The following is a 15,285-nucleotide window of genomic DNA, read 5'->3' on the forward strand; positions in this document are numbered from 1 at the left end:
TTTCAGGCTGCTGGCCTCTCTTTGTTTGCTCTGACTCTACGACAAACACTGCAGGACCTGCTTATGCTAATGATTACCGTAAAAAACTTAGCAAGCATTATTAACTTTCCAAAGAACAGAATAAAGATTTTTGTGTACTTCCAGTATCTTCATCCCAGAACACAAGATATCTTTCCAAAAATGCTAAGATACACCATCATTTTTAGGTCATATACACCATCCTTCAGGAGCTGCACTCTGCCACTGAGGCAGAGGAGAGACAGTCTCAGAAGACATGTTCAGATTTAATTGTCCTTAGTGATAACAGTCAACACCCAAATTGTGAGCCAGATCTGCTCAGTAAATTAAAATGCAGCCTGAAGTCATTCTTGAACATGGGAATAAAACAGCTCCTCTCAGCATTATGCTACGGATGCTGCCATTTGCACTAGTGGAGAAAGGATTTAAACACGCTCTGGTTTTTGTGAAACAGGTTTGACCCTTACATTCCTTGTCTATAACCCCAGAGGACTTTGCCCAGCTCCCAAATACACACAGCCGGATTTAAAAAGCACATTAACTTTCCTGAAGTCAGCACCAATTCCTGCATTTTAGGATAGCAATATATATTCACTCAGTCCGGACTATACTAGAGATTTCCCTGTGTAAGATCAGAACACACTGAATTTTAAAAGCAGAATAAAGACTTGCTACATTACCTCGTATGTGTTTCATTGATATATATGACATTACGTAGACCCAAAGAAGGAATACTAGCGTTGAAGAAGTTATCCTGTAAGACCAAGAAAAAAAAGGTTGGCGGACTACTTCGTTACATAGGAATAGTTGTGTCTTTACATTCATCATAACATTTAAGATAATGCAATATTTTTCACCTCTGTTATAAACAAAACCCAAAGCAGAGAAATGCTGAACTTGCTTATAAAGTACACACAAACTGTTCTGAAATGTACATGAAATTCAGAAGTACTATTCCTAACTCAAATACTTTCAAAGTATTCTCTAGGCTTTACTGCATACAGAAATGGTTGTATTGGTTGTATTCTTCAAGCCAGAATATTTTATCGCATTCTGATGTAATATAAACCAGGACTTGTCATAATACAGAACTCATATTTGAGACAGAACTTTATTAAGCCACATTCAGCGTTAGTATAACCATGAGCCTTTTGACACTCAGTCTGTGACAACCAGTTTGCCAGCAGATCAGGCATCACATAACGGCAGCCCAAGGGTCAGGATATCCATCCATGGTTAGGTGGCAAATCTCCACATTCCTGCTCTGCCTGAACAACAAACTCAATCCAGCTTTCTACATCCCTGATACAGACTCTACATGCCAGGCTATTAACTGTTCTGGGATGAGTTTGGGAGCAGTTCCACTTTGGATAAGAAAAAATATTCCTTGCCAGGAAGACCTAAACTTTGATATTACGTATTCCAAGTAAGTACCTTGACCGAGAGGCTAGTTTCTTTCTGCCCAAATAATACTTAATTATAAAACTGGTAGCATGCCAACAGTGAATTACAGCTAAAACCACTGGGACTGTGCATGTCAAGGAAGACAAAACATGACAGTGAAGGAGAAAGATGGTTACCAGCAACAGCTTAGCTGCAGAACAGCCTCGCTACCAATTTTGCAATGGGAATCAGGCAAGAGTCTCATTTGTTTGTATTTTGTTTAGGACATATCATTTGCCACAAATTAAAATATGTAAGTGTCCTATGTCACTTGCAAATCAGGTAGAAATTACGTGCTACAGTGGGAGCACACAGTCTTTTGCCCCATGTTAAAGCATAACTGCGTAGTACATACAATCAACAAATTGTTGGTCTAGGCTTTTAAGAGGAAACTTCAAGGTAATACTAATTTCTTTGACTGTTCACTGGTAATTTTTTGTGGATCTTAAAGCTAGATGAAACGTTCTGGTGAAGAGAAGTGAAATGACTTACTCTTGGTCTCCCCAAAAATCAGCAACAAATTTAAGTATCACTGAATGCCCAAGTCCACTCCAGTGCTTTAATCATTAGATTATAACCTCGCTCTGTGAAATTCATCCTCCAGCTGTAATGTCACACTTCAGCTTTTCCTTATTTAACTCTTCCCCCATCCTGTGTCAGGCAAAGGATGTGGTTCTATGAGACAAGTGAGCTGATACAGCATCTCCCTGCTGCTGCGCGGAAGAAGCCCAGCTCCTGCTACCACATCCTACCCTTTCCCACTGAACGCTATCCCTCACCTCTTAACTTACACCATCTCTAGTGTTCATCACACCCCTTAACGAGCCAACTTCATTCAGGCATGGCAGAAAACTAATACAGCCAGAGTAAATGAATAAATAAAGCAGGTAATTTTCTGCATGGTTAGTGAACTTGATCAGCCCCCAGGAGAGCAAGAAGGAAAACTATAGGGAGAAGCAAGACTGCCCACTCTTGAGCATCGGCAAGCTGTTAGTTTGGCCAACACACTTAAGGAAATGTGTCTCACTCATCCATCCCTTTTCCTTAAGAGAATTAACGAACAGGCTGCTCAAAAAAAAAAGAAAGATCTGGAGTCCAATGAGAGGATCTGCTTTGTTATTGTCTGCTGCAAGGATGGTATTTTCTCCTTGTGGCAGAAGACAATAAAGGGCTTAATCAGGTCATGCCCCTTTCCTGAGTGGGATCTCAGGATAGGCAATTAGTTTCTTATTAAATGGACAAAATACAGAACAAGATTTTTATTTTTAAAGCATAATTCTCAACTTGAGAGGAAGAGCCTAATTACTAACAGACTAATTACTAAATGTATAAAGCCCTAAGTTGAGGATTCCTACACACCTTTTTACAAGTCAAAACACTTAAGTGTCTGTTAGAAGTAGTCTTAGTTTATCTAATTGCTTGTCTTGTTGCCCATATCATATGTAGCCTTCACAGAACATTTGGATTTCTATCCCACATTTGTATGTCATTGCTGCAATTTTCTATTCTGGCATAGGAATAGAGTGAAATAACAACTTTTCCTTGGTCAAAGAAACAAGCAAATTTTCACTCTAGTCCAGCCAATCATTGAGCTCAGTGCAGGTGTAACTGAGTGCGATTTAAAGCCCAGGGTGTACACGTAGTCAAATTACATGATGAACTGGTTGTAAACTATATTATGCCATTTATCAGCATTTTGCATCTTCAGTTTATGGAAAACCTGCCCAAAGCAGTTCAATAAAGTTCACATTTAAAATCAGCTTGCGCAACCTCTCTAGAGCCACTATGTTGACGCTGCTCCCAGCAGACAAATATCCCCACTATCATAACTGGCACTCCTTGGTTCCAGGCTGGGCAGAGTAGCCAGGAATCAGCCAGGTGTAGAAAACCACCATGTCTTCTCAAGCACAGGATTAATCTCTTCAAGTTTGAAGGGAACATATTGCTTACTTTCAAAACTATACTTATTCTGTGGATAGAGAATTAAGCATCTCAAAAGTAAGCCTTAACATAAGCACCTAAAAGTATGCCTTTCATATGCACCAAATTCCCATTATTAATCTACCAGAACAGGTAATTTTTTTCCATACAATTTCCTAGTGCTAATTCTGAAGAGCTGTTAAGTTTTCTGCAAGGAGTAAGTCCGCACTGAAAAGTGGAAGACAAAGCATCACAACAGGTCTGTGTCATCCATTAATTCCATGACAAAGAAAATATAACCATAAACAAAGTGAAAAACTATATTTCTTTATGAAGGAAGAACATTGTGACCTTAATTCTGAAAGTAACAAAACTACTGAAACTTCATTACGCTGCAACTACAAGTTATTGTCAAACATAATCCAGTCCGTAATCTTCTTACCCGGCTCTGGGGAGTGCATACATAGCAACACCGTCCCACAAACGGCCTTTTTCTGCTCAACAGAGTCTCTTTCCATTTTAAAGTGGCGGATCGGAAGAGAGTGGGCCTAGAGTTACACTCTCCCTGCAGAACAAAAGACCACTCTGTAAGTATCCAGAAATATACGTTTTACTAGGTATGTGAAAATTTTGAGTAAGAGGATTTGCCAGACACAACAACAACAACAAAAAACAAAAAAAAATTACCACCCAAAATTACATAAAACTAACAGAATTTTTTCCAAGATTTTTCTAAAATAAATTACATTCTCTCCAGACGATGCCATTTTTAAAAATAAAAGCAAAATCACACTGTTGTACTTACGTATCTTAAGCACTGCAGCATTTGCTGACACACAAAATTTTAAAATAATAACTCTAATAAGAAACAGCAAGGAAACTGACAGCCGAGAGAAGTGGAAGAAATTAACAGTAAATTACTCTCTTAGTAATGTAGGGGCGCTTAGGTGTAATTAGGTGTAATATCAGCAATGTATATTAAGCTTTAACTGGACATCACCCTGTAAAATCGCAAGAAGACTGAATATACACAAAATATTAACTCCATTGACTCTGTACACCCTTTTTCAGCAGTTTCATGCAAAGTGATATGAAAAAAGAACCACTGTGCCTTCTCCAATGTTACGCTGTCTTTCTGAAGATTATAGAACCAAAAAAATCAGAGTAATTGTATTCACAGAACACATTCTCTTATGTTAGGATGTAATGAAAATATACTTAACTATAATTTTTACAAAGACATTGACTGTTCCCAATAAAGTCTACTGAATTATTGCTTGCCTGAGAATGAACACTGGATTGCCATTTTCCGAACCATATATTCTAAGTTTTTAATAAAAGGGAAGTTACAGAAACAAACCAAAACATTGTTTAAAATAGCACTTTTAAGTGGAAGAGAAGCAGGGTAGAACCAATACCTTAAACGAGCATAAGGTTTGGGAAACACAAATACAGAACATCACATACTCAGCTAGAAAGCCAGCCCAGCGAGAAACAACCCGAAAGTCAAAAGCAACGCTCAAGATGCCTAAAAACTAAAACGTGCGTATATCACATTTGGCAAGCGGTATAAATTGGCAACTATTCCAAGGCTACGTCTTCCATCTGAAATAAACAAGCATCAAGATGCTAAGCCTGGCCCAATCGCTTCTCTATCACCTTCTGTAATGCTAAGTCTAAAATTAACCAACTTTGTAACAATACTGTCCTCCTTCTGCTTGCCTCCAAGCCCTGACTGAACTCACCACCACTTTCTTACAAAACCTCCTTCCCATCTCTTTTGTCTCACCTGCCTCTATCCCACTGCCTCACAGATCTTTTGGTTACTGCTAGTTGCTGTCCAATGTAACTTACATCTAGCTAGACAGAAAACCCAGCTGCCAGAATGTGTGTCCCTTCCCTGAACGCTGACCATGTCTCCAACTCTTCTTCTGTATCAAGTTCAAACTCCTCCTCCAGACCCGTGTCTAATTCTTCCTGACCTATGCTTCTAAACCAACTGCTATCAGCCCAGTCCCCATGTGGCTCTTTTTGTTCCACCCAGACCTCTCTGCTCACTGCCCCCTTTGCCTCCTCCAAATCCCAAGCCTCATTCAACAGAGGACACAGACTTTTAATAGGCTCCTTATTTATATCCACCAAATTTTCTCTGCGTCCTGTATCGCATGAAAAGCCCCAGCTACAATGGCTACATGACCGTGCACCTTTAGCTTCAGGCTCCTTTTCACGTGTGCATTTCAAACTACATCCTCCAGAACAGCAATGAGGTTTCTATTTGACTTTCTGTTTGACCTCAGCCTACTCCAGAATGGGATTCTGCACATTTACTGCTATATAAAATGATTAGTAACATCACATCAGAAGACTGTAAGACTATCAATAGGGTTTGATAGGGTTTTTCTTTTCTAGCATCATTAGTCTTTGGCACAACACTGAACTGTTGGTTCCTCCTTACGTTTCAAGTTAAATTAAAACCAAACTGTATCATGCATGAGAGAGGTGATGCCTTATCTTCGTTCTTCTTCATAATAAAAAAAAGTCCACCTTCGACGTGATATAAAAATAAGATAAATATGGCCAGTAACATTCACAATTTTTACTTACCCATTCTTCACTGGAATGCTTACATCTACTGATACTACACTCTGCTGAGGTGGACAAATAGGAAACATCTATTGTTCCAAGGGACAAAGCAGTTTCATCCATGACCCAGGAGTTGAACTGAAGATCAGAAGCTGCAAAATAACAACATACTTACATACATATATACACACACACATAATTTCAGTGATGGGTATTTACCAAAAAATTAGCAAACTGGTATTTTTGCGCCCTTCATAAAAGTTAGGTTCTGAAGGAGTTTCACTGCAGTCAGAAATCAGCATGATTTTAATATGATAAAAAACCCAGCATATTTGATTTCCATAAACACAGCACACCAACCAGATATCTCCCTGTTTTTCTCTCCCTGCTTTTCTTCTCATTACAGGTCAGTATAGTCCCTTTATGCTTTTCCACTGTTCTTCACTGCATGGTTTAAACCATGCAGCCACATGAATACACATTTCAGCCACTTTCAAAAGTTTACTATTCTCTTGCACTCCATGACCTCACTCTTTCATCATTTGCTTCTCAAGGACACCTATTATCTACAGAAAAATTTATTTATGTTCTCTCCCGAGAGATCTCCTATCTCACAGTATATTTTATGCGTCTGATCTAGCTGTAGTCAAACCAGTTTGCAAACTCCTCAGAGGAAGGAGTGTTCTATACAAAAAGCACACCCCTAAATCTGAACGCGCTGCTGACATAAGTGACCTTACGGGCTTGTGGGATTAAAAAGCAGTAAAGTCTAAACTTGCACTATTATTTTAAAAGGGAAGTTTTATAGTTCATATAATAAGCACAATAAAGAATTCTCTCTTGGCCAAAGAAAAAAGAAAGTAGGCCTAACATATCAAAACCACTTGGCATTGTATGGTATATCCGCAAAAGACCACGAATTCAACTGCTTTGTTATGGTGAGCCACTGGAATAGGAATCCAGGCATTTTCGTCTAGAGAAACTGTAAAGTGGCAATACCGCCTCTTCCATCTGTCACTGCAAAGAAACTTATGCTCCAGCCAAGCTACGAGCCATCAGGAATGAGACTGTTCCCACCCTGTACGCTAACATTTGCAAAAGCAAGACCTAAAACTTTAGTCCAACATTTTGTCTTTCTTACCGTCCCCCCCAAGCAGACACAAACCTCTCCTGTAACACCTCCACGTACAGAGCTCCCCATACAAACCAGCGTTCGAGCTAGTATATCCACGCACATACTTACCTTTACACACAGCCTAAGTACATAAGTTATCCTTTTTTCTTGGCTGGCTCTTACGCTCAATTTGCCCCTTTTTTTCTTTTTTTTTTTTTTTTTTCATTAGCTAGCGCTCAGGCAAATTAACATCTACACCGCCCAGCAGATAAAAAAAAACCCGCTCACGACCATCCGGACGGTGAAAGCCAAACGCGTCCTCCCTGCGCTCAAGGTGACCTTGGCTGCACCGGCACACATAAAAGAGGAACTTTAAAAAAATACGTAATTAAAAGCCTGCCCGCGCAACGGCAGCTCTCCACGCACCTCCGCCAGAACCTGCCCCGCCGGCTGCCCGCTCTCCGCCGCGGCGCTCACGCCGTCGGCCTGCCGACGCACGCCATCCTCCGGGCTCCGACCGGGGCTCCGGCCCCCCGCACTCTCACGGCACCTGCTATAGAAGCAGAAACGCGGCGGCTGAGCGCGGGTATCGCCCGCCGACCGTCCCCGGGGCAGCGCCGGCGCCCGCTGCCAAGGGGCCGTCCCCGCGCTCCGCCGGACGCCGCCGGGGGCGGGCGCCGAAGGCGGGCACCCACCGCCACCGGCCGGGCCCGGCCGCCCCCCGCCCCGCAGCTCCCGCACCCTCAAACGCCGCCGCGGGGACGGCCGAGGCTCCCCGCGCCCGCCTGCCCCCCCGCTCGCCTCCGCCGCAGCCGCGGGGACCGGCCGGCCGACCCCCCCCCCCCCGCCCCCCCACACGCTCCGTCCCTGACAGGAGGCGGCGCGACAGGCGCCCTCCGCACCCGGGCCGGCCGCTCCTCCGCAGCGCCGCGCAGCCCACGCCCCCTCCCGCCACGCGGCAGCCCCTCGGCCGGTCCTGTCCTGCCGTCCCCCCGCCGCCGGGGGCAGCGGACCCGCAGCCGGAGGCGCCTGCCGCGCCGGCCCCTACCCGCACGGCGGGCTCCGCAGCGGCCGCTGGACCCCTGCCCGCCCGCCGGGCCGCGCGGCGGCGCCGGGCCTGACGCGACTTCCTGAGCGCCCGTCGCCATGGTGCGGGCCCGCCGCCTCCCCGCCCGGCCCCGCGGCCGCCTGGCTTCTCGCCGCTGTCCCGCCGGGGCGGCGGGCAGAGAGGAGAGCCCGCGGCCGCCCTCCCGCTCCTCGGCGACGCCTCTAGAGCCCCGCGCACCCGCTGTGGTGGCCCGTCCCCGCGCCGGCAGCGGCTCCGGCCGCCCCGGCTTAGAACCGCGGCCCGGCGCGGCCTCTCCCCCTCGGCGCCGGGGGTCCCCGTCCGCGGCCGCCGCAGGTGCGGGGGCATGGCCGAACAGCCCGAACCGCCACCGAGCCGCCTCCCCGCCCCCTCCTTCCGGCGGCAGCAGGGACTGACGGCTGTTCGGCGCTCGGGTCCCAGCCGCGGAGAAGAAGAACGCGGGGAAAGTCGCGTCAAATCGCGTTTCTGGGGCTTTACAGCGACTGGGAGCTGCGACTGCGTTGCCGCCGAAATGAAAACAAATTGCAGAAAATTCGGGACGGGTATCGATCTGCCCACCCGGCCTTGCGGCGCTGCCAGTTTGCCTTTCACTGAGTGCAAAAGCAAATGTTGATTGAGATTGCTGCATATAAACAAACATGGGCTGAGAGTATTCTTTGGCTTTGGCAGTCCTGGGCTATTTAAAGATAGTCTTTCTGTGGCTCAACTTGAGTTACAGACCTCTGGGAAGGCCAGCACCCACGTTCCTTCTTCGAATGTCCGGGTCTTCACCGTTACTCAAAACGGTGCAACACGGGAGTAAAGTGACAAAATACGGGGTGTCATTTTACGCCAGTGCAAATACTCCGCTTACAAATTCAAATAACCTAAGGAGGTATTCTCCTCCTAGAAGTCTCACTTCTAGATGTCATTTTGAATTTATTACAAATGAGAACTGTTAAGCAGGAGTTACAAATGCTCTTCACACATAAAAGAAAATGCATGGGATGTGATAGACAAAAAACAAACTGCTACGTGCATATGTGAGTTGCTGTGCCTCCCACAACTGAGTGCCTCCCGGGGAATATCACTGGGGTATTAGAGCTGATACTTCATGAAGAGCGTCCTGCAGGTTTTGGGTCAGAAGAGATTTTGGACCTGAATTTTCCTCCGTTTAGCAAGAAAAAATACTCTGTTTTGTTGCAAGGTGGACTTTGGAACACAAGACGTCTACTTTTCAAATTAAAAAATACAATAAACTGTGATGTAGTGAAATGTACAACTTGTGTAAAAGTTTGTATTTCTGCATAATATACAGTGCAGCACTTGTGCACAGTGTATAGCAAAGCACCATTTTCTAGGGCATGGTATTTTGTATAGAGAAAGGACAATGTCTAACTGTATTCCTTACAACACATTCACATACTGAAGTTTTCTCCCAGTTTTCTCATCATCTGGGCCAAGAATTCCAGATTCGATTAGCGGTTCTGTGTGTCAGTTCTCGTGAAGGAGAGTTGGTTGAAATAGTGCCAAACATCCACTTTCAAGTTTTAGCCTTGAAAAGCAACGTAGCCAGAATCTCTGGCCGCTTCTGAAATACAAGCCCGTAACTGTCCAGCTTTATAACAAAGCTTTTGTCTTTATATCAACTTTTTCTTGAATTGATTTACTGAAGGTCAGCTGGGAAAGAGGGGGCAGATTCTGCTTTCATCTGGGTCTACAGCAGCTAAGTGGATTTGTAACTGCTTTGCTAATCAGAGCCTAGCCCAGGAGGCCATCTATCTGGAAAGAAAATATATAAGGGTTTCTACCGACAGAGAGTCACAGTGCTATGTCAGATTTGTGTGATCTCAGTTATTACATCCTCAACTCAGCTTCGTTTGCATAATGAGCATTGCATTGACTTGGTGGAGTTGTGGAGGCCAGAGAAGGAGACGTCTGTCTCTGATCCTGTGGCCCAGCCGGTCCCACACTCAGGATTGCGTGGAGTTTGTCCTAGGTGCATCGGAAGCTTCAGAAGGGGAAACTCTGAACTCCACTCAGAATAAGTGAAATCCAGTGTTACATCATGTATTTTTGTAACTCTCTTTGCGTAAAGAGCAGATCTCACAGAAGTAGTCAAAGTCCCAATATAATGCTGCAGCCCACATCCTGATCACTGCTTCCAGGATGGGTCTGTCTGTGTAAGACTGTGTGCAACGGGGGAAGTCAGAGCTGTGACTAAAGTGACAGAATTATCTCAGAAATCACGTTGGAGGAGATGATTCAACAACTGGATTACACAAAAACTGGATATAACAGGGATGGCAATGTCTAAGAGTCTAAGAAAATGCATGAAACATAAGGCAGTTAAAAATCTTATTAGTGTCTTCTAATAATTTCATTGCTCCACTGCATTTGTATTGTTACTCAGGAACTTCTTAGTAGGTACTTTACATTACAAAGGACCGTCGATATTGCTTACACACAACTTTACCTTCTCTAGGTATGGAATCACGTTGATTTTTTTCCCCCTCCCAGGCACAAAAAATAGGGGATCAAACAGCGCACTCAGTTTCAGTGTGCTATAATGCAAGTCAGAGCAAACTTTCAGCCACTGAATGTAAAGCAAGCTTGTCTGCTTTGCTCCCTTCTATAACAGATGAATTATAGTACATTCAGAATGTAATATGGATCTGTTGGCATGTTTTTTCCTTGCACGCTTTTACACTGGTGTATTTTTCAGGTTATGAAACAGTTATTTCTGTGATATAAGTAACAGAAAAATCAGAAAAAAAAGCTTCAATGGCTTTGTCATAGTTTTGTGCAGTCTCTAGAGTCTGATTTTAGTATCATTTATGAGAAAACTGCTTAGGCTATTCTCCAGACTGTTTTGAAAAGAATAGTAAATAGATACAACGTTTTACTCAAACATAGTAATTCTGTGCAATCAAGAAAAAAAAAAAAAAAGTTGTTTCTGGTATGATTGTAGAGCAGTTTACTTGTTTTTCTAACCTTAGAAAATTCTTGGCTTATTGTGAAATAAATCCAGAGACAATTTTGTCACTCATCTGAAAAGGATGCAGAATTAGTCCAATGGCAATTGCAGCTCAGCAAGATCTTTTTACAGGATACACTTGTATAAATCCTCAGGCTTAGTAGTGAAATCTCATTTCAGTATTGAGAGCTCGGTGATGATGTTGTGTTGCCATGGAATCAAGCAAATGGGAAAAATTTTGGAATGCCCTAAAGGAACAGACTTTCAGAGCTGCATGTGCTCTAAAAAGCTCAAATACCGCTGGGTCTCGCTTCCAGAAAAGAGAGGCTCTATCCTGCTTCCATTGAAGTCAATGGGAGGCTTGCCACTGATCTCAGTAGGAGCGGGAGCATGCCTAAGTTTTGCAATCCATCTTTTTAAACTTCTTAAACTGAGGTGTTTACCGTGCCAATGAGTCCAGGGAGGTAATTTGCATATGATGGCAAATCAGCAGAACCCTGGCTTTGTGTGAATAAGCTGCTGACCACATCGTGCATAGCAGCCTGCAGATGAGAAAGAGCTGGCAGGACTCGTTTGTTTTTGTACATAATGATTAGTCCTTCCTATGTTTAAATTCCTCATGATGCTTTCAGTGGAGTTCAACAAAGTACCTGTTTGCTAGACGATGCTGTGGGGAGGAGGAGGGAGAAAGGACGAGGGGGACTTCTTTTTACACCGCCTCTACCCCGGGTCTGTGCTCTCAGCTCCCTCCAGTGATTCCCATGATGTCACTTCTAGTAATGGAGACATGTTTACAAAAGAGTACACAGCATCCTCTTTAAAAAGAAACTTTCAACCCAGGGAGTGCTACAAAAGTTAGGAAACCAAAAACTGCGTGAGGAGGGAGTAAAGATCCAGACAAAGGTTCTCTGTTTGCAGTGACCGAACTCGACCTCACATGACTATGAACAATAATGAATATGCAATTTGGCAGTTGCAGAACTCCATGTCAGCAATATTGCCTTTGGTATATGATGTATTAAGAGCATCTAAGAGTGGCAAGTAGCCATGAAAAGGACTGATAAGATTGTACGTAGAAATGCTTTGGGTATACTTTATATCTCCTTTCAAGACAAATAATTTCTTCTCTTCTATTTCATCTCCCTTATCTTGAGAACAAATGGAAAATTCTTTAAGAGTACAGTGACTCCCTCCTATGTAACACAGCACACTGTGTTTCTGTAATTTCTTCTCATTCAAATATCATATTCATTACTGTAATTTTGAAAAGATACGGGCATTTCAGCCCAAGCTGCTCCTAGCTTTTCCCTTGAACTTGTTACTCACATTAGTATAAAAAAGGCTTTTGTTCTAACAGAAAGCACTACTGGGTTAAAACCAGTATAACTAACTTTTACACTTGCAAACTTAGCACCATTTATCTATCAAGCAATTACACATATACTTGTATTACATACAAATCAGAAAATCTTAATTATCCAAAGGAATTTGCCAGCATTTTTAATTTAGGAACACTGACTGACAGAATTTGGAACAAGATTCTCCTGTACTCAGACCTTAAGCAATTATGTGCCATAACAATGCAAGCTTCCCCATGCCTGCTGTGAATAAGGGGTACATTTTGTAAGGGTGGTTATTTCAGTTCTCTGCGTTTCTATGTTGAGGGTATCTGCAAAGCTGACATTTTATCCAAGAGTTGATTTTATCTGAGAAATAACACAGATGAAACAACTAATTGACTGTATATAGGCCCTAAATACTGTTGGATACCTCAAAAATATTATCCATCTGTAAAATCATTAAAAATCAGTATGCATGGGAGACTGTGGTTACAGAAAGGATAAATTCAGTTTTGTGTTTGCAGATATTTCAAGTTTCACTAGTGGCCTTATTTTACGTCAGGCCCAATGGACTTCTACTTGTTGCCAACTCCCCTGCAGAAGACAGACAGAAGATGAGTTTCTTCTCATCTGGTTCTCCCTCCAGGAATGCAGAGCTGCTTTCTATCCCTCCAAAGAAACAACCAAGGAATAGAAATAAAGAAATCTGAGAGCTGAAGTCAGTATGGACCATTTTGAAAAAACAGCATATCACAAAAAAAACCCCCAACAACAAACCCACAAAATTGTGATCTTGTCAAATTTGCTGTGACTCATCCTTGAGGGATTGCAAATTGTTCTAGAATAACACAACCCCTAATTATTATGTGATGCTAGGCAAGTCTTTCATCGGTATCTCAAAAGGAGGTGGTTTTCACTGCTCAGGTTTGCTCTGCTGTGCAGTTGTTGGCTTTAGAAAGACTTGTCATATCTTATAATTTAAAGCACTGTAGGTTTTGGAAGTTGGGGTCACAGACAGCTCTTGCAACCGCCAGTGCACAACAGTCTTTGCAACAGAGGGTATGGCCCAGGTGTTGAATCACACGATGTCCCACCTCTCCCCTCTATTACAGGTATTCAGGACCTTAATCCAGGAGTCGTCACTGGAAGAGTCTTAATGCCTTTGACATGGAAGACGCAAGACCTGTTCATTGGGAAATTTTCTCAGAATTTTGGGGACATCTTTTGCAAACACGTTGGGAAGGTTAGGAGAGTGTCGAGCCATCTGTTCTGACCTGATGCAATGATCCTGATGCAGACTGCCATATATTCCAATGAAGGCTTTACAATCCCAATATTTTCCAATCTCCAAAGGGCAACACACCCCGCCCCAATTTACCCAGGCAAACAAAATGGATTCGCTGATTTAGGTTTTGCAAAAAGCAAACGGGAAGTAAAACTTCCCGTAGATGTCTTTTTTTTTTTTTTTTGTAAGTCAGTCTCACTAAAAAATAAAGGTCTCCAGACTTTAGTTTATCATAGATATATATAATTAAATTTATGTAACTGAAATTTTATCCTTGCACACAATCAACAAAAAGTAAACTATCAATTTTGTTTCTGCGCTACAAAATTAACTGAGGGCCCTGACAAAAGCAATTGTTTTGCCTTCTCTTTGCACTAATCTGGCTACACCAGTTGTTACATTCCAATTCTGACATTCAAATCATGTTGAGCAATTTTCCCACAGTGTGTTTCCCAAACAAAAGCATTTTTTTCCACTCCCACTTATGTGTCTCCTGGATCTGGGAACTGCAGAAAAATATCCTTGTTTAAGTCCTAAGACCTGGCCAACAATTGTATTGCAGTGCTAGATTTCACAAACTATCAGTGATCATTTGAGCAAAACGATACCAACTGACCCGGCAAAAGCATATCTTTCAGTTACTAAATAACAGATATTCAATTCACAACGTTAAAATCCTACCTAGGGTTTTTTTTTTTAACTGTTTGAGCCATAACCCAATACTTTCCCAAGCACCTTATACCTTCACGAGAGCAGAAATATTTTTATGTGTACACCCTAAACTATTAAATTGCTTAATTATTGCAGGATACTCACCTGGAATGGCAGAGGTCTTGAAAAGGGTATCATGTCTTGCTAAGAGGTGATGTTTTTGCAGCTCTGGCCTTTCCCCTTTATAAAAGAACAGTGCATGGTACTAGCTTGGTATTTCACACATGACCAGCCATTGCTTCAGGAAAACTAGATGGGGCACAGCATGACAGGCTGGTTTCATAAAGCTGTTTGTGGGCTTAGGACTGAGTCACTCCACAGGTCTTTCAGATTTAGGATAATGCAGGATTATATATGCCTTGTTTATTCTTACAGCACTTTCCCCTTTCGTTCTCTCCATAGGAGGGGTAAAGCAACAGTGGTTTCTGGAGGGTTCTTGTTTGTTTTACCTTTACCTGCAGTGAGAGATGGGACTACACATTCCCTGCAGCAAAGTACCCTAGGCTGTAGGACAGAGGTGTTTTGAGCCAGGTCTTTTGGGGAAGAGAAATGACTGATGTCTTTCATTAGGACCTAATGAACTTAACCTGAGGTACAAGAGATGGTTATATCAGCTTTTGCCTTTAAAACACCTGTCTTTCAGAGGCATGAAGTTACAAAAAAAAACATTTCATCCAGCATAAAAAATTGGGCAAATATCAGTACCTATCCATCGTGATGATTTACGAAAAGTGTCATTGTAGTTGAGGTAACATAAAATTGGCATAACAGGTGATAGAATTCAGGTTGAAAGGCAAGATGAGGAGACTCTTGAAGCAGCAGTGTCTT

At 42.9% G+C, this 15,285-nt stretch overlaps 1 protein-coding gene across 4 annotated transcripts in view; it reads right to left on the reverse strand.

Annotated features, from left to right (window-relative positions):
* The window catches only part of GPAM (glycerol-3-phosphate acyltransferase, mitochondrial), a 39,293-nt gene extending 24,578 nt beyond the window's left edge, over window positions 1-14,715 (reverse strand). The window contains exons 1-5 of one of the 4 annotated variants that reach the window (XM_069796974.1): window positions 14,563-14,714; window positions 7,505-7,631; window positions 5,986-6,116; window positions 3,824-3,946; window positions 699-772 (exon numbers count right to left, since the gene is read on the reverse strand). In XM_069796974.1, the coding sequence (XP_069653075.1) occupies window positions 699-772; window positions 3,824-3,946; window positions 5,986-6,087 (299 nt within the window). In that variant the 5' untranslated portion in view covers window positions 6,088-6,116; window positions 7,505-7,631; window positions 14,563-14,714. Of the gene's footprint in view, window positions 1-698; window positions 773-3,823; window positions 3,947-5,985; window positions 6,117-7,504; window positions 7,632-8,126; window positions 8,223-14,562 lie in introns of those variants that run through there. The other 3 variants (XM_069796975.1, XM_069796976.1, XM_069796972.1) reach the window with 3 other exon arrangements.
* Window positions 14,716-15,285: the final 570 nt, after the last annotated feature.

Source organism: Haliaeetus albicilla, chromosome 11 (assembly GCF_947461875.1).
Source record: "Haliaeetus albicilla chromosome 11, bHalAlb1.1, whole genome shotgun sequence".
In the NCBI taxonomy this organism is placed as follows: domain Eukaryota; kingdom Metazoa; phylum Chordata; class Aves; order Accipitriformes; family Accipitridae; genus Haliaeetus; species Haliaeetus albicilla.